Source organism: Octodon degus, unplaced genomic scaffold (genome assembly GCF_000260255.1).
Source record: "Octodon degus isolate 3935 unplaced genomic scaffold, OctDeg1.0 scaffold00189, whole genome shotgun sequence".
NCBI lineage: Eukaryota > Metazoa > Chordata > Mammalia > Rodentia > Octodontidae > Octodon > Octodon degus.
In genome coordinates this window covers 986849-1010448 of record NW_004524765.1, presented here as the reverse complement: position 1 = coordinate 1010448, position 23600 = coordinate 986849, and the positions used below count along the sequence as shown (strand labels likewise).

Here is a 23600-nt window from a genome sequence, read left to right as displayed (position 1 = left end):
CTCATGGCCTTGTGCTTGCCTTGACCTTCTGCAGGCACTGTACTGCTGACCTAGGTCCCAGGCCTGAGTCTACTGTTTTTAAATTTCACAGAAATACTGAAAATGTCCAAGAGCTAAATATGTCTATGAAAGAAAAGTGTTTTTTCTTTTTTTTTGTTTTTAAATGAGAAAATTGGTACACAGGTAGCTTTGTAAGGAAGATAACAGCCCCACCAGAAAACTTGAGCTATAGAAATCTAAGCAAATCTGACCTATCTTTACTTTTTGGTACTGGGGATCGAACTCAGGATCTTGAGCTTGTCAGGCAGCTGCTTACACTGCTGTCTTTCCCGGGCCTATCTTTACTTATTTTATATATATATTTATCTTTACTTATTAAAAAAAAGGTTACTTTTTTGTTGTTTATTTTGTACTGGGACTTGAACTCAAGACCTTGTGCTTTTTTCTTTTCTTTTTTAAAAATGTATTTGGTATAGGTCTCACTATGCAGCTGGGACTCATAGTGATCTTCCTGTTTTCAGCTTCCCCGGTGCTGGGATTACAAGTGTGCACCACCACGCCTGGTCTCGATCTGTATGTTGTGCTCCCCCTCCCCCCCTTTGGAAATAGGGATTGAACTCAGGCCCTTGTGCTTGCCAGGGAAGTGCTTATTCCACTGAGCCATCTCCCCAGCCCCTAAACATTGTGCTTTTTAAAGTACATCCTTTATATGATTAGGAAAATTTCAAAAATATTAAATGCTTAAGAAATGTCATATTGGCATTAATTTCTGTGTGACTTGAATAAATGATCAACTTTCATGTTGATCAAAAAAGTGTGTATGTGTGTTTGTTTTCTTCGGTACTGATGGTCAAGCTAGGGACTTTGTGCTTGCCAGGCAGGTGCTGTCTCTCTAGCCTGTATACTAAATTTTTAAGTCACTAAAAATTACCTTGTGGTAGACATGTAATCACAATATGATTGTCTTTACTGTCAGCAGCAGCAGCATGTGCATTTCTTGTGAAAGACATGTATCACAAGTGGATGATGCATCCTGTCATGGAACCTGCCTGCTGAAAACTAGATAGGAAGTAGTGCAGTTGATCATATGTGTTTTGTGAACGATCTTTTCTTGTCTCTTGTTCTGTCATTGAAGTGCATTCTCTTTAGAGTTCATTGGAGCAATTACTTGCTAGAACCTAATATGGTTCTTTTCTGTACTTAAGTGGTGTGACAAATTAAATTTATTTTGTGATTATGATTTTTATTATTTTATTTATTTTTGTCTTTTTGAGACAGTATCTTGATATGCAGCTAAGGTTGGCCTTCATATTACTTTGTAGCCCAAACTGGTCTCGAACTCATACTGATCCTTCTTCCTCAGCCTTCTGAGTATTGCGATTATGGGCATATGCCACCATGCACAGCAGGAAAAAAAAAAATTATAGAAGAAAACATCAACATTTTGCCGGGGTTGCAGGCAAGCACCACCACATGATTACGATTTTTATGGAACCAGGGATTGAACTCAGGCCCTTGCGCTTGCCAGGGCAGTGCTTACTCCACTGAGAAGAACTGAGCTAGGGGGCTGGCCCCCGAAGATTATGATTTTTAAAGACAGTAAATTAAGTCCCTGACTTAGAAATGTCTTCCATGCCAGAGGAACATTCATAAATTAGACGCATCTTTAAGTCTGACAAAGTGAGCCTCCCCGATCTCTGACCCGGATGTGCATCGCGCACTGCTTTGCGCCTCCTAGCCCCACCCGCATCTCCAACCTCTTTCCCTCCAGCTTCGCTCCGTCTGAGCTCTGACCAGCTCTGCACTGCTGTGCACTGTCGCGCTGTACCGTGAGCTCACAGCAGCACAGCTGATGATGCCCACAGACACAAGGGCTACTTGTGGGAGCACTCGCACCTATGAATGCGTAATTCGAGGTCTGAGCCATTGTAACAGTGAAAGTTCCCAACAGGAATGTTTTAAATTGGTTACTTAACTGTAATCTGAGTCTTAAAAATGTTTAAGTCACTCTTCATTTTCAACTTTACATAATCTATTTGATAGAATTATGTTTTGAATTAAGGATCATAATGGTACACACTTAGTAAATTCTTACATTTTCTTTGAACTACATGTGATTTCTTAGGTTTAACTTCAACTTTTGCTACAGTGTCTTATTTCATCACTACAGTTTACTGCTTGTTAAATGCAACCTCCTTTTCTGTCTATAGAGGCATTCTTACTGCACTGCCAGTGTGTATCCAGTTTGGGGCCTACCTTGGGAGCCTTCAGAACCCTAGATGCCTTGCAAAATAAATTAGCCTCTTGGAGACCAGCACCTGAGTGCTGAGTGAGGGAAGATCTTGACATCTTTGGTCCTAGCCCTAGGAAGGAACAATAGCATATGTGTGTTTACTTTATTTAAAGATATACGGGAATCACCAACTGCAACATGAAAGAAATCCGTGATAGTGCCTTATTTTGATGCCACATTCCATTGGGAATATCTCACATCTGTAACCACAAATTCACATAGCCATAAGGTGGGGGATGCTTAGTAACTTGGAATTGGCATATAACTGCAATTTTGAGTAGTTAAGTTTCTGTTTTCTGTAGAATCCTCTTATCCCCCTTTAGTAAGTGCAATAATTAGACTCTGAATAACTTGTTTGGTTCACTTAGCTTTGTATATGTCAGTCCAAAGTGCAATCTAAGTCTTTAACTAGGGGCATCCTCCCTCTGTGGCTGCTGCTTGTTGCCAGCACATGGTTTGATTTGGAAATGGTCTTCATGGGAAAACTTAGCAGGACCACTGTGTGGTCACCAGCAGTGCTAGAAGTCAGATGCTGAGAACATTTACCAGATACTCAGACTCCGCTGAACCGAAATGCCTGAGGTCGGGGAGATAGCTCAGGGGCATAAGCACCTGCCTGGCAAGTGCAAGGTCCTAAGTTCAGTCCCTGGTATCATGAAAAAGGCCTAGTATTTTCTTTTTTTTTTAATACAGAAAATAACAATTCTTTATTTTAGAAACAAAAAAAAAATTTGAAAAATAAAATTCCACAAAGGGCCAGCCAAATAGCTCAGTGGATTAAAGTGCCTGCAAGCAGGTTTGATCCCCAGGCCTGCTGTGCCGACCCCGCCCCTAGGGTACGCTGAGTCAGCAGTTGAGACTGGGCATGGTTGTGTGTGCCTGTACTTGTAATCCCAGCTCTTGGGAGGCTGTAAACAGGTAGATCACTATGAGTCCGATCTAGTAGTGAGACCCTAAATACCCTGTAGACCCTTCCCTAAAATAAAATAAAATCACAATAAATGGATTAAATATAATAAACATGTATACATGTTAAAACTGAGAAGTAGCTTGGGTTCCATTGCAATTGTAAGCTAAAAAGACTTTTATACATTTAAAAAATGATACAAACTAATAGGTTAAATACAAGGATGTCTTTTTTTCCAAATCTCTCTGATTCCATATGAATTTTAGAATTGTTTTCTCTTGTTCTATGACTAATCATAGAGGTATTTTAATTGAGATCATGTTTAATTTATATATCAGTTTTGGAAGTTTGACTTTTTTAAAAAATAAATCTAGGACAGTGTCTATAGGGTCTCACTACATAGATCAGACTCATAGTGATTCTCCTGTTTTTAGCCTCCCAAGCGCTGGGATTACAGGCACATGCCACCATGCCCAGTCTCAATCACAGAAGGCTTGGTATTTTCAGTCTTGGCTAACGTCCTTAGTGATTCCTAACATTTTGTGTGGCTTTATAAATCTATTACCCACGTTTCCTGTCATCTAGTGCCTTTTTGAGTTAGTGTCTTCCTCTCTAGGCTAAGCAGAGATTCAGTTATATATTTCCTGGCTCAGGGAGAGAAATAGGAACATTTGAGAGATGCTCTTTATGTAAATGCAAGGAGTGCTGGAGCCTGAGTCACTTTCTGATAATGTACATTTTTTAGGAGCCACATTCTAAATTTGCTACAGTTGTAAAAATGTAGTAAGATTTAGAAACTTCAGGAGTGTGGTTTTGTCTTTTTTTTTTTTTTTTTTTCCTTCATGTCTCTCTGTCATTTGTTTTAACATATTTCTAGTCCGTTCTCACATTGTTTTTCATTTGTATACTTGGAACCAGCACTTCCTAAACACTTTTTTTTCTTTTTTTTTTTTTGATAAACTTTATTTTATTATTATTTAATTTATTTTTTGTTTTGTGGTACCAGAGATTGAACTCAGGGCCTTGTGTTTGCCAGGCTGGTGCTTATGCTGCTGAGCTATCTCCCCAGCAAAACATTTTTTCTTTAACTGGCAATAACTTTTAAGTAACTAATTTATGTGTAACTCTTAAATTTATAGAATAGGATATTGCATTTTCTGTTGAGGGTTGTGCAGAATATATGGCTACTATAGCCTACAGCTCTACAGTTTCTTGGACCAAAATATAGTACCTGCAGTTTTAAACTAACACAATAAAGCTTATATTTACAAATGACTCTCAAATCTAAAAGAGCACTGAGACTCATCATAATATCAGTGAGAAGAGCTGACGATACAGCTCAGCAGACTAAGTGCTTGCTTAGGTAAGTGCAGGGGCCAGGGTTCAATTCCTGGCACTGCATGCCGCACTGGCCCTGCCCTCTGAGCTGGTGATGAAGACTGGGTATGGTGGCACACTCCTGTAATCCCAGCACTAGGGAGGCAGAAGTCAGGAGGATCACTAGGAGTCCAAGCTGTGTAGTGAGACCCTGCGCGCACGAGCACACACACACACACACACACACACACACACACACACCTAAAAAATAATAATAATAGCAGTGAGATTTCCTTCATAGTCAGTAGAAAGAGCATTCACTTCTTTACCCTGGCCTGGGCTTCAGAGTGAGCTCACAGCCAGCCTGAACTGCATAGCAATACTCTTGTCTCAAAACGACAGTAGATGAATGGGTGGATGGAAGGAAGGAAGGAAGGGAGGGAAGATAGGTTTCGTGGTAAGGTTTTGGCTTGTTACAGTCTTTGTAAGTTTCCATTAGAAGCTGACCTCACGTAGCAACTGGTAATACCACATTAAAGAAAAAAGACGTGTTTTGGACTATAGTATAATTGGGAAATGTACAAATCTTTCATGGGTTATTACACAAAAATATGCATATATCTTTAAACACCCTGTAGGTGTAGGTTCTTCCTTAAAATTAAAAAAAAAAAAAAAATTTCCGCAATAAATGAATGAAATATAATGAACATGTACACATGTTAAAACAGAGAAGTGTCTCGGGTTCCACTGCAATTGTAAGCTAAAAGTTAAGACTTTTATACATTTAATAGATGATACAAACTAATAAGTTAAATACAAGGATGGCTTTTATTATTCCAAATCTCTTTGGTTATATATGCTTAGCAGAATGGGTAGCCTACATTTTACAAACAGATCAACGTCGTATGCTGTTTTCTTTTTTAATTATTTAATTAATGTGTGTGTGTGTGTGTGTGTGTGTGTGTGTGTGTGTGGCCAGCTCAGCCCACCAGGGGGCGGGTCTGGCTGCATGTGGTGCTGGGGGATTGAACCACGGTCCCTGTGCTTTGCTAAGCTTGTTCTAAGTAGGTGCTTCAGACCACTGAGCCATCTCACCAGCCCCCTCCTATGCTATTTTCTGTGGAAATATTATGGAGTAGGTTAATCAAAAAATGGAATTTACTTAGCCAGCGATACACATAAATTCAACTTAGACTGCCTTTATTTAGGATTTTGACATACTAATACTAAATATTAATACTAAAAATAAGTGTTGCTCAGCATTTTTAACAGTGATTTTAATTAAATATGTGCTTTAAATGGTGATCTCATTTTGCTACACATTGTAGTTTCTTATTTGTAAATTACTTAGTGGCTCGATTGTCCCTAGAAGTATATTTACATGAAAGGTCTAGATTTTATTTGTAAAGTGCTAAGTATTTTCTGAAATATTTTCAAGTTAATGGGATTCAAATAACTGTAGCCTCTCCATTTACATGAGTCTCTGGGACCTGGCCCAAGATCTTACACTGTAGGAAACAACTGTACATGTCTTAGGTGTTGATAGAGGTATCCAAAACTCGGTTCAGAAATGATAGTAGACCACTTGTTACTGGTTCACATTTCTTTACAGGAACTTCTAATTTAATTGTTTTATTTTCTTTTCCAGATTTTTTTGTTGTATCTGTGATTATTTTGTACCTTTTCGTATTATTCATCATGTTGCATCCAATTGCCTTTGTTGACAAGGTTCTTGAGGTAAGGCTGACACACATCATTTATTACTTGTCTCCAGGTTGATGATAGTCACTGGGTGACAACAGTGTGACAGTGACAGAAGGGGACACTCCAGTGGTACATGAATTTTAAGCAGCTTCATGAGTCTGGGCTTTGGTACTAGGGATCATACTCTGCCCCATTTTGTCACTGGGGAGAAAAGGGAGCTGCCTCCATTTCTCTTGGTTCTCTTTTCCCTTTTCTAAGGTACAGTGGAGTGACTGAGGGATACTTTAACACAAATGCAGAGCACATTTATACTTGACACAAGTCTGTGCAGAGCCCCTGTCCTCAACTTGCATTGATTTTTTTAGTGTGGGCTCTTCGGCTGTTCTTGGACTTTTTCTCTTACATGTAAGGTTAGCTTGTCATATACCAGGTAGAGCATTCTGGGAATTAGTTAGAACTACATTGAGATTATCAGTAAATTTGTGGGTGATTTGATTAGTTTCCCTTTCTATGAACAAATATGTTTTTTCAGATTTTCTTGCATATCTTTCAATTAACTTGATAATTTTCTCCAGGAAGATTTTTGCTCTTTTTTGTCAGATCTGTTCCTGGAGTATTAGTTTTGTTCCCCTGATCAGTACTATCTACTTAAAAGGACATTTTCTAATTCTTTGCTGTTAGTATATTCAGTGCAGTTGCTTTCGATATTGAACTTCTATATGAGAGCTTTGTCACACTTTATTCTCACAATATTTATTTATTTATTTGGTATAGGATCTTGCTGCACAGTTCAGACTCGTAGTGATCCTTCCGGCTCAGACTTCCCAGTGCTGGGATTATAGGCAGGCATCACCGTTCTGGGCTGACATGGCATGCAGTACCAGGGATCATGGGACCTTGCATTTTCCAGGAAGGCACTCAGACCACTGAACTACCTTCCCCAGCCCACATTTTAGATTCTCTAGCATTTGCTATTTATATAAATTTTAAACTCTTCATTTTTTTTTTTTCCCCCTTTACTGGAAAACTCAGGACCTTGCCCTTGCTAGTCAGGCACTTGTACCACTGAGCTATATTCTCAGCCCTGAAACTCCTCATTCTTGACATTTCACACTCCTTATATCTTTCATCTTAGTACATTGGTTGTAATGATAGTGCTGTCTTGTCTTGTTCTATATGAACTATGTATTTAGGTATGTGTTTCCAGGGTGTAGTTTGTCAGGTTAAGTAAGCCATAGACTTCCTTCCCTAGTGCTGTTAACACATGGATTTAGGGTTTGTTTTTTTGGTTTTTTGGGTTTTTTTTTGAGGTGTCATGGTTGTCCAGGCTGGCCTTGAATTCTCCTCTCACCTGCACTCTGACATAGCTGGGACAGTGCCCCACAGCGCACTACAACAGCTTTCCCTTACTGTGACGAAAACAACTTAAAGGAGAGAAAATTTATTTTAGCTATGGTTTCAGAGGTTGCAGTGCATGGTTACCAGTTCCCAAGTGGGAACAATGTGGTAGAAGGGCCTGGCAGAGCAGAGCTGAGCTGCTCGCCTCCTGGTAGCCAGGAAGCTGAGAAGAAGAACCTGGAGGAGACACAGTGCCCACCTCCCTCCAGTTCTGTCTCACTTCCCAGCAGTCCATTCAAGGGTGATCTCATCAATGGGTTAACCCACAGGATATTAGATCCTTATAGCAGTCATCCCTCCCGGGCTCTGCTGAATTGGGGATCAAGCCCTCAAGTGTTTGGCAGACATTTCTGTTTAACTGTGACAGCCACACAGGTTTTCTCTCAGCAGAGTGGTGAATGACATTCAGCTCATGCTCAGTTGTTAACTTTGTATTCCTAGAATAAACCCAGTTTGATCATCATGCCAGGTTGATCATGATGTACCCTTCTTAGCTCTCTGGATTTGAAATGCTGTGGTTTTGCCCTAAGTGCATGTGTAAGATCAGACTTCGTTTTCCTCTCTTTTGTGTTCCCTGACTGGTGTAGGTACTAAAGTTGTATGAGGTAGGTGTTAAGTCCCTGCTGCTCAGCAGGTTGAGGCAGGGTTGCTTGAACTTGAGGTTTAAGGCCAGCTAGGGCATCACAGTGAAACCTTGTGTCAAAAAAAAAGACACCTGAACTTTATGGAATGAATATTCTGTGGTGCAGATTTTCCCAGTGTGTATTAGTCATCCAATTTTGATATTTAGATGTTTCTAGTGTTTACTATTATAAAAAATGCTGTGCTGCAAATTTTGCACACTTCAGTACAAATTTATATTACAGGTTAAGTAAATTGAGAAATGGAATTGATCAAAGTGTGTTAGATTGATGCTATAACAAGATACCTCAGTAATGTGCAGAGAACAGAGTTTGTCATGGAGCAGGGAAACACACAAGGGCCCTCTGGCTGTGGTGGTCACCTGGTGAGGGATGAGCTGATCTTGCCGCCCAGCCTCAGGGTTCCTCCCCAACCCCTAGTCCCTTGGTGAGGGCTGCGCCTTCTGGCCTGTGTAGGTCCCCTCCCATGTAGGGATTGGGTTTCATTGTGTATTTTGTTGCCATGTTGAAACCACAGAGAGGATGTTTAGAGTCTTCATGTTTACAAGCACTGTGTTAGCCTGAAAGTCCAGTGGGTTTGTGTCCTTAAACATGGTTTTCCCTAATGTTCCTTGACTTCCCCACAGTACTGCACCATTTAACCACACTGCCACAGGGGAGTGTTCTCTTAAATTCTCTGATGCTTCCTCCTCTTCTGACCCTTCCTTTCTGTGTAACTCTTTATTTGTGGCCTCCTTTGTATTCCATTCCCTCCGCCCGCTCCTCACATGATGGTGTTCCTCATCTTTCGTGCCTTCTCCCTCTTCGTTCTGCACTTCAGGTGATCTCACTGCTGCCCTTGCTCCACCCTTAGCTGCCATCTGTAGACTGAAGATCTCCATCTGTGCACCCAGCACAGTCTTACCCTGTTCATCTGTCCTTGTCATTTTCCTTTTCTTGTAGCCAGCCAGCTATTAGGTCCTCTCATCCCTCACCAGGACTAGCGTCCTCCTGTGGCCTCTGCCTGGCTGGTCATAGTGGTCTCCAGCACTCATGCCCACCGTGCCAGAACCTCAGTTCTTTCCCAGTGTGTTAGCTGCAGGCCGTGGCATCCTGCGGGGCAGCCTGGCTGCTCAGGGATGAGTGCATGCTGATGCAAAGGATGGGATCTATCTCTTTATTTCTTAGGCCTTAGAAATTAATCAAATGCCATAGTGAAATTTAAATTACAGCTCTTAAATTGTGTATTTTTGTGAATTTGTCTTTGCAGTAATGAGAGGTTTGATCAGTACTTCTGTATTAGATTAGTCCCTGCCTCAGGATTGAGCCATGGGTTTTTATGTTTACCTTGTCAGGGCTGGTGATCTAGGGTCTTGTGGGCTGTTGAGTCTAGGGATAGAGTTGGGTCCTGAGGTCAGCCACCTAATTGTTTTTTAACCTTACGTCATTTAAACAAGTATAACTTATACCTATAATGTTGAGGGTTAAGTAGTAGTGTATGTAGAGATTTGGTAAACAATAGGAATTTACTAATTGTAGAAGCTGTGGTTACCTGTGTACCCAACTTGAACCTTTCTTGTCTTGCAGCTCGTGTGTGTCCCGTATGAGTGGCGCATAACCATGCTGCTCATTGTCCTCCTCAATGCCTTTGTATCTGTCATGGTGGAGGTAAGCACTGCTGACAGCTGCACAGCTGCCTTGTTGGCTCGGGGTCCTGGGTGGCATTGTGGAAAGTAGGGAAGCAAGTAGGCGATGGGACAGAACCCAGAGTCTCAGTGTCCCCTCACAACAGGCACTGCACCTTCTCTGGCTTCTCCTGTGCTCCGCAGGTAATCATGGGAAGAGCACTGTGCTCAGTAAGCAGTGAAGAGCGTATGTGAGCGAAGGCAGCAGCAGATGAGCATGGTGGGCCGGCAGCACCCCACTCCCAGGGGCTGGGAGAGCAGTGGCCTCTGCTGTTGTCTGCTGTGAGGTTGGATAAAATGTCCCATTTGAGGAAGGAAGTGGAACGGGCCACTTCTGCCAGGAACTGTAGGCAACAAAACAGGCAGGGCAGTGATGGCAAATGTTTTAGAGACCAAGTGCCCAAAGTGCAACCCCAAACCCACTTATCTGTCATGAAGTACCAGCACTGCAGTGGGGCCATTTGACTTGCCTGCTGGCACAGAAGCCACTCCACGCCTGCTGTAGCATGCGTGTATGCCATAGTTTACCACCACCGACTGACAGACAGCAGGGCTGTATTGGAAGCGTAAAGTGCTGAGTGTTAGTGGCTTCTCCAGCTTCAGTGTTGGCCTCTGGAGCTTGGTGTTTCCTTTTGAGTGACCTGCAGGAGTCTCCTCTGCTCTTGTTGTCTTGGTCCATCACCTGTTTACTCCTGTTAGGCTTCCTTCATTTGGGCCAGCTTCTCTAAAAGGAGCTAGCAAGCTCTCATTGACTGCTTACTAATACATGCTGGTTTTTAAGTTAGTAGTTTAACAGCGTAGGCTTTTGAATTAAAATTAAGGTAATTTGTGGAGAAATACAGATACTTTAGTGATAGTGGTTCTCAGTTGAGGAATCTGCTTACTTTCAGTTCACCTAGTAGAAAGATGCCTTGGTACTCAGACTTGAGAAATGGCAGGTAGCATGGCTTTTTGGAGTAGCCTTTTTGAAGTTTGCCAGTGAAATATGTTTTTTTCTGTGACTGATGCTAGAAAGCACATCTTTTCTTTTTCTTTTTTTAAAATTTATTGAAAATAGAAGTGCTGGCCAAATAGCTCAGCAGATTAAAGTGCCTGCTTAGGCAGATGCAGGGGCCTGGAGTTCAATCCCCGGCCCCACCCTTGGGGGCCAGCTGAGGCAATGCTTAAGACTGGGTGTGGTGGCACGCGCCTGTAATCCCAGCACTTGGGAGGCTGAAACAGGAGGATCACTACAAGTCTGATCGACACAGTGAGACCCTGTATGCCCTACACTTTTTTTGTATGTTCTAAATACAAAAAGAAAAAGAAAATAGAAATTCAGTCTTCTAGGACTATAAGTAGATCACCCATGGATACAGTGGACATGCTCAAAACGTCCACCTCCTTCACTAAATGCCATAGAGCCTTGTCCCATTGGTACTGTCCAGAAGCCATGTGGAAGTGTATGAAATACATGTGTGGGACATTTGCTCAAAGGGAAGTCACAAGCTTTGTAGTTTTGTGCCCCTTGTCACAGTGACCCTAAATTCCTGTTAGGTGTGTTGTAAACAGAGAAGCCATTCTTCACACCACCTACTCTGAGCACACCCTATAGGAAGCACATCTTAAATCATTCTAAAACATTCTTCTTTCTATAAAAAAAAACTTATCTTTCATTTAAACGTTACTGTTCTTGCACATTAAAAAAATCATTTATGTTGGTGATTAATATTAGATATTCAATGAAAGTAATTCCTTGTTAACAAAAAAGCTTCAAATATTGCTTGAATTGGAGCATTAAGAAGTATAGAAAATTCATATTTTGTATAAGATAGCAGTCCCACTTTATCAAAATTTAAGTGATTTGTATTTGTGATAGATGAAAATGGTGTTATGAACTGAAGTTTTGTATGTGGAAACCAAACCATGTTCTTGACTAATGATGCCTCAGTTATATGAGTGATTTTTAAATGTGCATGTTAAAAAAGAGTGGCTTGGTCATTTTTAATTCTTACCTCACTGGACTGTCTCTCAGAGCTTCTTCCTTGACATGGTCCTTTGGAAGGTTGTGTTCAATCGAGACAGACAAGGAGAGTGTCGCTTCAGCACCACACCGCCGCCACAGGTCGGGAGTAAGCGCCTGCCTTCGTCTTCACACGTCCTCGCTCTCAGCTGTGCTCCCTGCGTGCTAGGGTATCCGTGTGCTGCTGCAGCCTTTCCCCGTGCCCTCATTTTCCTTCTCTGTGGAGTCTTAGAAAGCTCATGGCAAGTATGTGTTAGAGCTTTTCTGGACTCCCACCCTTCCATAATTCTTTCCATCCCAGCTCTAAAGCTGTGTGGAAGTGTGGTCTGCAAAGGTGAGAGTGTGTTCTCCATCCCATCTGCTTTATGTGCTGTTCTGGTTTTCATGAGTCTCATAGAGGTAAGCGGTAGTTGTACATAGAAAGTTTTGAAACTGAAACTATTTTCTTCTTGGATTAAAATCCAAAGGTCAAACTTTTAAGGAAGCGTTTCTGATATGCCTTAATTTTTGGCTTCCCCCAGTGTCTGTGTCTCTTTTACATTTGTGAAGTGGTACATTTATTTCAGGTAGACATGGCTAGGATTTTTGGGGTCAGGTAAATCACCTGCTGTTTGAGTATCTCTCTCTCTCTCTCTCTTTTTTTTTTTTTTTTGCTACTAGGGATTGAACTCAGGACCTTGTGCTTGCCAGGCAGACACTTATATGCCACTGAGCTATCTCCCTGGTCTTTACCTGCTATTTGAAAGTGTTCACCAGCTCTCTGGGTAAAAAGAAACACATGAATGAAACCCCTTTCGGAGCATCAGGAGCTGGAGGGCAGCTGTGAGAAAGAGCACTAATTGATTTTGACAGTGCTGCATCAGGGTCCTGTGCAGCAGCTGTGGAGAGCGCCTCCTAGGGAGCCCTCCCCTCTACCTGACCCTCTGTTTGCTGTAGGGGAGCTAGGTGCCTTTCCTTTACCCGAGCCATAGGGAAGTGCACAGAGTTCAAGGGGACTTGAGGTGTTTCTCAGTGGCTCACTCATTTCATTTTAGTCATTTTTTACCCAAGTGGCAACGTCTGAGCTTCATTTAGGTGATAAAGCAGGCTCACTGTCCCGGTGTGGTTTAGAGGATAGCACCCTAGGAGGTCCTCTGTGTTTTTTAATAGTGTTTGATAAGTAGTAATGGGTTTGAGGAGAAGGGTAGTTGAATCTGGTAGTCAGCTGTGGTTCTTTTTCTTGTTGAGAGCTGCATTAGGTATTCAGGGCTTTAACCACTTCTTCCTCTGGGCCTGTGTTTCTGCTTTTGGTTTAGTGGGGGTTGTTTTGTTTTGTTTTGTTTTGTTTTTTGTTTTTTGAGTCAAGGTCTCACTGTGCAGTTCAGGCTGGCCTTGAGCTCACTTTGGAGCCCAGGCTGGTCTTGAACTTGCAAGATCTTTCTGCCTCAGCCTCCTGAATGCTGGTGTTATAGGCATGTTCCACTACACCAGTTGTTTCTAATTTTGATGCCTTTACACTTATTTCAGAGGTCTCACTTCGGGTCTTATCTCCAGTACTGTGTGAAGGAATTTTGCAGTGGCAAGGTACAGGCCTAGGGAAAAAAGTTTTCTTCAAGGAAATATCCAACTACCAATCTGAGAACCAGTAAATAGGAAAAATTTTAGCCTTCCACTTTTGTGGTCGTGATTAAGAAAGCATTTTAGATTACTGGCTTTAGAATGAGAGTTCTTAGAGCAGCTTTGCATAGGGACTCTGTGGTCATTTGCCACTTCAGCATGTCTGTGTGTGTGATCCTTTACGGGTCCGTTAAGTAAATCATGCAGAGCTGTGTGACTATCCTCCAGGGAATACTTGACAGCGTCAGGGGACATCATTGATGGTAACAGTGAAGGAAGGAGGCTGCTGTAGGCAGGTTGAATGCTACAGGTCAGAGAGCTGCTGCGGGGTGATCCTTGAGTGCACAGGCCGTCGCCTCCTCACAGGACGCAGCCCCCATGTCTGTGGTGCTGAGGTTGGTGAGCCCTGCTTTAAGGTGGACTGGAAAGCAAGGGAGTGTGAGTACTCAGGACTCCTTGTGCTGTGACCCTCCTCAGCCTTCCCTCCTAGGTCCCCTTCACATGTGCAACACAGTCCTTAAAGTCTTTACAGAGTGCAGCTCTTGGCTCCTGTGTTAGTGCCTGGGAAGAAGAGCCCTTTCTTTTCCTCTTACCATGCAGATAGAGATGGTGAATTAAGGTTAAAAGTTACGAGGCTAGAGACCCCAAACTAGGCTTTAGATTGATGGTTGAATTGGGAGCCAAGCCTCAAAGTACTGTGTCCCCCTCTAGGGCCCTCTAAGACGTGTAGGGAATTTCTGACTCCACTTAAGAGAAACCAGCTGAACTGACCCCACTTTCCACCCTCAAGCATCTTATGAATGGCAAACTTGGAACTGAAGCCAGGATCTCAAATTTTAAGAGAGGCACTCTTTGTGTCATATGCTTCCCATCCCTCGCTTGCAGTCACAGAGATGAGACTAACAGAATGGCCCAAGGGCTGGCCAAATAGCTCAGTGGATTAAAGCCCATACTTAGGCAGATGCAGGGGCTGGGAGTTCGATCCCCTGGTCTGCCTGCTGTGCCAGGGCAAGCTGAGGTGGTGATTGAGACTGGGCGTGGTGGCGTGTACCTGTAATCCCAGCACCTAGGAGGCTGTGAACAGGATCACTGTGAGTCTGATCTATGCAGTGAGACCCTGTCCTAAAATACAAAACAAAGAAAGAAAAGAAAAATGGCCCAGTAACAGGACAGGGATGAACAGTAGTTACTGTTGCCAGCTGCTTTGTGGTGGGTGGGTAACTTTACTTGTTACCAGTTCTTACAGATGGGTTAACAGTATTAGATGTGATTCAAGTCCAGGTAGTCATGTTTCTGTAGCATAGGCTTCTGTGGTTTTTTTTTTTTTTTTTTTTTTTTTTTTTAATTTGTGTGTGGGGGGTGGGCAGCTCAGCCCACCAGGGGGCAAGGCTGGCTGGCATGTGGTGCTGGGGGATTGAACCGTGGTCCCTGTGCTTTGCTAAGCTTGTTCTAAGTAGGTGCTTTAGACCACTGAGCCATCTCACCAGCCCTAGGCCTCTGTGTTTTAAAAGCCCATTTTCCTGGGCATTGTAGGTATGACATTTCTCTTCCCCCCCCCCGCCTTCACATAGCTCACTTGGTTCATAGGGGGAATTTTGGTTTTTACTTTTTATATGTACTGAGGATCAGCAGACATTGTGCATGCTGGGTGATCCCATAGTGATTCTTACGCTGCTAGTAATCTCATTCACTATCTATTGAATGAAATGAAGGAAACCATTGGCAAATAATTGCAGCTTAAGCCATTTTGGAGCCATAGATTCCTGTAATGTTCTTTAGCACCCTAGATATTAATAGCTATTCTCTAACAAATGCTGCCAATTTACCAGTGATTTCAAGTTGAGATATTCATCACAAATTCCTCAGTCAGGTCCAGGGAGATAGATAGCTCAGTAGAATAAGCACTTGCCTGGCAAGTGCAAGGGCCGGAGTTCAATCCCCAGCTCTGGGAAAAAAAGAAATTCCTCAATCACCCTTGACCTGGATGAGAATCCTGAGCCAAACACCTTCTAGGGTTCCCTTACAGTTTGCTCTTCTGAGGAGATGTGTGTCTGCTCTACTTAAAGCAGTTGTACTTGGCCTCTAGAAATAGAAGTAGATGTAGTGCTAGCTTGTACTGCTGTTTAATTTGATCCTGTAGAACTGCTTACTTTTTTAAAATTGATAAATTGACGTGTTACCTGTAGTTTTGAGCTTATTTAGATGGATTGCTAATTCTGATTGGATCAGAATGGGAAAGAGACTTAGGAAAACCACAGTTCCGTCATAACATGTTTTTCACTCAAGCATCACTTTGTTTTTGTTGTTTGTTTTTTTTTTTAATTTTTAAAATTTAAAACAATTTTTGGTCTTTTAGAGACAGTGTTTCACTACGCAGTTCAGGCTGACGTTGATTGTACTTTGTAGCCTAGGCTGGTCTTGAACTTGCAGTGATCTTGCCTTACCTAACTCTGCAGTTGGGCACCACACCTGGCTGCTTTGTTTTGAATGTCACCCACAAAGTTTTGTAAAAGAACTGCCAACCCGAACACCTAAGAATGGTTTGAGAAGCACAAGAATTGGAGTCACAGTGTCCTGAAATTCTTTATGGTGGCTCTGTTGAGAGATGATAGTCTCTTTGAGGGAGTAATTAAAAAAAAAAAAAAATCTTTTTTTGAGATAGGATCTCACTCACTGTATAGCCCAGGCTGGCCTTGAATCCACAGAACTTCTTGCCTCAGCCCCCAACTGCTGGGATTATAGGAATGTGCTACCACATCTGACATTAAAGTTTTTTATATATAGACAAGAGTATTTCTTTGGAGTTCAGGCTGCCTTTGAACTTGGAGTGATCCTCCTGCCTCAGGCTCTGAAGACCTGGGATTGTAGGTGTGGACCCCTATGCCTGGCTCTGGGTGGATAAATATGGTCTCAACGGTGCAGTTGTTATGCCTGCTTTGTTTCCTGTTCTGGGGCTTAGGTCTTGGAAATTTGGGGAGCCCCTGTGCTTGTGCCAAACTCCATGCCCTCTACCACATCGCCTCCGCATTGCACAGTGCTTGCCTCCCCTCAGCGCCCCGTGATGTCGCATCCCAGCATGTCTGTCACTCTGTGATTCTCTGCCTGTGACGTCAGTGCCTCTGAGGACGTGAGTGGCATGTTTGTATGAGTAAAGTAACCTGTGCTTGTAGGTAATATTTTGTGTATGGTACTTGGGAGGATGAAGATACAGGATAAAATGTTTCTAATTTAAAGCGGAATTGGGAAATCTCTGGTGTTCCTTATGACTTAAAGTTTTAATTTAAATGAAATGAAATTCAAATTACATTAAAATTTTAAATGAAATGAAATTTAATTTCATTTAAATGTACGTTAGTTTTAATAAGGAGCTGAGGAATTTTAAATATACCCTTGAATGAAAAAAGTACATGGATGAGTCGTGATTCTGTTTGCAGTTAAATTAGTTGTAATTTACTGTTGGGCCTCACTGTGTGTAGGTGGGGACCTGCATCAGGGCTGTGTGTGTCTGTATCCCACTAGCCTTGGGCTCAGCATCTGCCTCAGCCTCTCAGGTGTTGTTGCCCTTGACCCTGAGAGGCTTACCAGGAGACAAGCCTGTTAGGGCCTACAGTTTCTCTCTCTCTCTCTCTCTCTCTCTCTCTCTCTCTCTCTCTCTCTCTCTCTTTAAATGTCAGCAATTGCTGTGAGCCTTTAACATTGCTACCTATGACAGCTTTCATATTAATTGAGGAACAGTGATCTTTTCTGTGTTGGACTGAAGAATTGAAACACTTCTGAACAAAGTAAGCCTAGGGTAGTGAGCTGCCTGTAAGTCAGTTCCTGAGCCTGCTATGCCCTGCATTGGGCAGGTCACTTGTTTACTGTGTGATCACCCAGGAAACCTGGGTACAGAGACATTTGCCTCTCCCAGCAGTGTTTTCCTGTGGGTTAATTTAAGGGGCTAGTAATACAGTGCAGTAACTCTGTCCTCCTTCTAATGGTAGATGAAGTGTCTTCTGGAGGGAATGCAGTGCAGCTGCCTGAGACCACAGCTTGGTCTGTTAGCCCTTGGTAGTGTGCAGCACAGGGAGCTTTGGTGACAGACTAGATGGGAGACCTTTGCAGTTAGCTGTCATGTTCTGAGTGACATCAGTGGAAGAAGAATAGTTGGTGGTAGTTGGTTCTCATTTCCATAAAATGAGAAAAAGAATATAGGCATGAATTTAGGAAACTATTTTAAGAGCTTCATTTAAAAGTATTTTGGAGTCAGTTGTGGTGGTACACACTTAAAACTCCAGGACTCTGAAAGGTGAGGCAGAGTGATTGTTAGGTGTGAACCCAGGGTGGGCAACTTAGTAAGACCTTGTCTCAGAATTTAAAAAGGCTGAGCAGGTAGGTCACTGCAGAGCCCTTGGGCTCAGTGTCCTCCCACCCCAAAGGCATTTCTGCTATTCCCTTTGGACCTTTTCAGCAGCATGTTTCAAATGTGTATTACAGAGGCTTGCCTCTCTGGGTTATGCTGCTTAGGTGCTCCCACTAGCACATACACCAGTTATGTGTGGTGTCTTCCAGGTGTGGGGCTGACAGGAGATCTAGCTGTAGGCTGGACCAGAAGAGGCAGCAGCGGGATGGTGACCTGACCGCTTCAGAGGTGGCTGCTGCTGTGGATCTTGGTGTGCTTACTGGGTTCGCTGCGTTGGTTTTCCATTGCTGAGAGGAACTCTGAAGACACCATCTAGCCTCTGTTCAGTTTCTGTTTCTAGGCATGAATCAAGAACACCAGGTCATGTTCATTAGTAACTTCTGAATCGATGAGGAGGATTTCAGTGGTGATAGATTTTTAAAATAGTTCTAAGAATCAGTAACTGACATGTTCCATCCTGTGGACCATCAGCGTGTGGATTGCCATCATCATAAAGTGAAACTACCATTTTCTATTGTGAGAACGTGGTTTTAAAAGAAGCTTTTGGGATTAAACAGCAATAGTACTAAAAGATAGTTTGGGATGGAACATAAGAATATACAAAGTAAGGAGTTGGGGAGATACCTCGGCAGTCTAAGCACCTGCCTGGCAAACGCAAGGTCCTGAGCGCCATCGCTGGTACCGCATGCACTGCTGGTCCCGGAAATGGCCATGGTTACGCACACCTGTAATCTTAGTGCTGAGGAGGCTGAGACAGGAAGATTACTACAAATCTGAGCTGTGTAGTGAGCTACTATACCAAATAAATAATAAGAATTTACAAATTAAACATTAAAATGATTTTTAAAATACAAGTTACTCTTAATGTATTTGTTATTCTGTTATAGAATCCAGACATGCAACTTACAAATTTTTATCAGTACACAAGAAAATAGGTACATAAAACTAAATAAAATGCAATAAATTACCGGGTAGTTGTGCATATATGACCAGAAAAATAATCTAATCTTAAAAATGATCAGTTCCTAGCCAGGCCCAGTGATGCACACCTATAATCCCAGCATTTAGGAGGCTGAGGCAGGAGGATCACCATGTGTTCCAAGATCAGCCTGAATTGTGTATTGAGACCCTATCTCAAAAGATCTGTGCCTAAATAATTGAAAGCTGGCTTTTTTACATGGATGTTTTTTCAGTTATTTATCCTGCTCAGGAGTCATTTCTTCTTGTTCTTCTGTACCAACATATATATTGATGAACCTGTTCAGAACATCCCTTTAATCAACCGGGGTCCTTTTTTTTTTTTTTTTTTAAAAAAAACTGTCTAACTTTTTTAGGAGTCAGTGGATTGGTGGGGGAAATGCTGCTTTTCCTGGGCGTCCCTGCGCTGCCGGAAGAAGACTCCAAAGGCAAAGTACATGTACCTGGCACAGGAGCTGCTGGTTGACCCAGAGTGGCCACCGAAACCCCAGACAACCACGGAAGCCAAAGCTCTGTCCAAGGGGAATGGATCGTGTCAGGTCATCACTATAGCAAGTGACCCAGGCTCGGTGGCATACTGATATGGTGCTTGGGACTTCCTGATCGTGTGTGTCAGAGTGCACGCTGTTTCATATCCTGTCAGTTCTCAGAAAAGTGTTGGCCTCCTCGCTGTTGCCTCTCAGACCTCCTGTCTTCAGTCACCAACCTAAATATTACACAATTTCTGGAATTTTGTTACCCTCAGTGATGCTCTTTGTATGGATACCAGGGCAGCTTGGTGCATGAAGGGTTTTGAGACTGGTCCCTTGTGTTACTTTCACAACTCCCTTACTAGAAAAAAATTATACTTCTATGAAGATCTAAATGTGAAACTCATTTAAAAAAAAGGGGGGGGGGTTGTTGATTAGCTGCTGGTGAAGACAAGTGGAAAGGCTGTTTCCATTGATTCCAGTACTACTTCCAAAGATTTCCTTCCGTGTGTCCACACCAGCTCCCTTCAGCGCTAGTCAGGAGTGAGTACAGTGGAGTTGCTTAGAGAGCTCAGGTTATTTCCATCATGGTTTTTGGTTTTCTGTACAAACTGCCTGTGTTTTGATTCTGTGATCAGCAGGCGCACTCCTACCTCTGCAGTGATCCCCAGTTGGAGTCTGGTGTGCTTTAGTTTCATTGTGGAACCTTCCACACTCACTAGGAAAGAAAGATAATTTCTTTTGGCATTAGATGTAGAACTACCTTTCTCATACTGCCTCATTCCTGTTTTTTCTTCAGGATTAGTATTATTTTTAATCTCCAGTTTTGATTATTTGAAGACATAGGATGAGAGTAAATTTTGATTTAGAATTTTACCTTGACAAAGTTTTTCTTAAGGGTTGGTATATGAGTCTCCTGTCAGTAACGAGGCTTTGACTGCTCTTTTCCAAAGCAGTGTGTGCTGGGCAAGAGTTTGTTTTGTGCCATCAGGTGACACCAGAGGTCTGAACGTGCCAGTTTAGTTAGGCGCACAGGGCCAGGGCAAATTTCTGGGAGAAAAAAGCCTCCAGGAAATAAAATTAAAAGACATTTGCAAAAGAAGTACAGAGAATATATTTCACTTTTCTGTTTTACCTGATTAGTGTTTAATTCTAAGGGTAGCTTTTAAAATGCCATTACAAAGTTTCCAGCAGTTTTGCACTGCCCACAGTTAGAATAAACACAGGCAGTTCTTACTGTATAATGGCCCTAAAATATTTAACACACACCTTTATGCGCTTCCTTAACTACTCCTGTGCTTGTGCATTGCACTCCAGCAGATCATTTTCTCAAGACAAATTTACCATTTAGCCAGACATTGCCCAGACTTGGGGACCCGAACATGCCTCATTCTTTGTGCTGCAGAGACCTGCGCGGTGTGGGCTGACTGCAGAAGTGTACGTGACGCCTGGGCTCAGCCTTCCTGCTCTTGCCACGGATGATTCTTAGGAAATACAATCCAAGCTTTCCATCAAAATGCGTAATGTAATACACATTAGATGATAAAAACCATTTCTCCATGAATGATTCTATGAAGCTATGCATCTTAGACCTCTCAAGCTGTGACTCCGCACTGTTTTCCATAGTTACTTACTCTCTTGTTTTCTGTATTCATTTTAAATTGCTCAAGTGCTGTTCTTTAGTGATTTCTGGAATTGTACATTTTATTATTTGCTTTAAATATTGAAGCATATAATTGAAGTGATCACTAAGTAACAGCTCACAATCCAAATAGTCATCAGATTGTGTTTGCCATCCTTAAGAGTGCGATCATAAAGAGCTGCTCTTGGCACACGCAGGCTCGTAACCCAGAGTCAGGGAGGCTTTTGCAGCTTGCCTGCTGTATTATTTTAGAGGAATGCAGTTGAGGTAGATGGACATGCAGCTGTAGGTGGGGTGGGTTCACCCCGCTGAGAATGTCATTTGAGGGACGTCTGTGAAGCCAGGTGTCAGCGTTCTCAGTGCCATCGACAGACTGAGTCCTCTCTGTGCGTCACTTTTGCATAATAGTAATTCTGGGTTTAATTTCACCTTAAATTATTTGAGTGTATACAGAACTGAATTTAAAAGTCTGTACATATATTATTTTGATGTATTAAGATTGATAAATTTTATTTATGCACCTAAAGGACAGACATGTCCAGGAAAGTAATTGTTAAATAATGATATGTAACTTTTTAACTTTTAAAATAAAGAACAAGATTTTTAATGTGTGTCTCCCTCAGGGTTGTTTAGAGTCCCCCACCACCAAGAATAGTGCTGTTTTCTGTCTCAGAGCACCGACTGCGATAAGCTGTGCCGCAAGTGATGCTTGAATAAACGTGGCTAAGCCAACAGAATAAGCGCTTTTTATATTCCTTTTATAATCCTTAAATTCTAACGCTTTCCAAATCACACTTGCATTAAACAGAACCATTGCCATTGGAACTCTGCCCAAATGATAGCAGCGCTGCGGTTTCCGAAGTGCGGTGGTGCTGCGTCCATGTGTCTGTTCCAGCGCAGCAGGCGCACCACGCCTGGTGACGAGCAGAGCCCACGCGTTACACGACATTCTGATGTTTCATGCATGTGACTTTGCCATACCTGAAAATAAGTTTTTGTATATTTATGGTGGGAGGGGATAGGGAAGTTTTAACAAAGTAGGATGTTAATTTTTTTACAGTTGTGGGCATTTACATATTTTTAATCTATTAAAATTTGATAATTATGTGCACATGAAATTGATAGTTAACTTCCTGTTATGATTTGTGAATTCCCTAAGACCTTGGACTTTTTAAGTGACTTTTTATTAAAAACGATACTGCATCATTATATTTTTAGAATTGTATGGCTGCTCAAGAATGGTACCCTGTCGTCACAAAGGCACACGTTCATGAGTGTACGTTCAGCATTGTAAATGATCTTAGGGAATCTTTTTTGATTAAAGCTACTAAAGTAAAAATCTAAGTGACGTCTCCATATATTTTTCTGTGTCTTTGTATATGTGATATTTAGGTGAACAGTGCCCTCTGTAAATTTTCCTGATTTTTGTGGGTGGCAGAGTGGAACCAGGAATTGGACTAAGGCCCTTGCGCTTGCCAGGCAAGCACTTATTTCTACTGAGCCATCTCCCTGGCCCTTATTTTCCTTCTTAATACTTCATTTCTTCTTTTTAAACTTAGGCTTTTTGAGGAGAGAATAGTGGTTTGCCATGGGCCCGGGCCCGTCTGGGACGCAGAGCTACTATGTCTGGAGGGCCTGGGGGGTGGTGAGCGGAGAACGGGGCTTGGAGCTGTGGGGCGTGCGCATCCTGCGGACCTTGTGGGTGCAGAGCGCAACTGGGGCAAGGACAGGGCAGTGGGGCTAAGCGCTGGTGGGGGGCGGCTGTCACAGAGGCCACACCTGTGTCTGGATGCAGGGCTGGGGCAGGGATGTGGGGGTGTTTCTGAAGAGACTGGCAGGCTGGGTCAGCTGCATGAAGGCTTCCTCGGAGAATGGGCAGCTGCCTATCCTAGAGGAGGGTCTAAAACTGACAGCAACTGGCAAGATACACAGAAATCGGACAAAGGTGGATCTGAGCCCTAAAGGCCGCAGCAAAACTGAAAATTGGAATCATGGGAGAAGTCTTTTTGGCTGGGGATATGGGCTGGGAGAGGGCCTAGTATACATAAAAGGCTCAAATTGTGAAGGAAGAGAGTAACATTACCTTCGTTAGGACCTAGGACCAGCAAAAGGCACTGTAGAGAGCGTGAGAAGACAAACCCCAAACTAGCTGAAGGCGACCTCGATGGAGTGCCTGCAGTGCTGCTGGAGACAAAAGGAAGCCAGGCTTTCTGCAGGTGAAGTGCCAGTGGTCCTTCATTATAGGAAGGCATTCAAATGCATCTTGGAAAGACCAAAATAAAGCCTTGCTGCATGGGGTTCCTGTCCCCAGGGCCAGGGCCTGAAAGGTTTGTCAACAGCTGGTGGCTCTGTAGGTGACAGTCTGGGAGGCGGGGCCTAGCTGAAGTGGGGCCTGGGACAGTCCACACGTCTACTAGGCCAGGACCAACAACCCAGGGGCCGTGGGCCCCAGCCAGAAAAAGTCTCTTCAGTTGATTATCGCAGTATTCTATTGCGACAGAAAGCTGTGACAACTTTGTTGTTTGTCAGGCAAGCGCTTATTCTACTGAGCTATTATCTCCCCAGCTTTTTTTTTTTTTTTTTTTT

General features: G+C 42.7%; 1 protein-coding gene and 1 pseudogene across 7 annotated transcripts in view; one reads left to right on the top strand and one right to left on the bottom strand.

Annotated features, from left to right (window-relative positions):
* The window catches only part of Atp13a3 (ATPase 13A3), an 88604-nt gene extending 66232 nt beyond the window's left edge, over positions 1-22372 (top strand). For 5 of the 7 annotated variants that reach the window (XM_023704124.1, XM_023704121.1, XM_023704122.1 and 2 more), the window contains 4 exons: positions 6166-6254; positions 9827-9907; positions 11939-12028; positions 19259-22372. In XM_023704124.1, coding sequence (XP_023559892.1) covers positions 6166-6254; positions 9827-9907; positions 11939-12028; positions 19259-19483 — 485 coding nt within the window. In that variant the 3' untranslated portion in view covers positions 19484-22372. Of the gene's footprint in view, positions 1-6165; positions 6255-9826; positions 9908-11938; positions 12029-18073; positions 18703-19258 lie in introns of those variants that run through there. The other 2 variants (XM_023704127.1, XM_023704125.1) reach the window with 2 other exon arrangements.
* Positions 11378-11514, bottom strand: LOC111813460 (annotated as a pseudogene).
* Positions 22373-23600: the final 1228 nt, after the last annotated feature.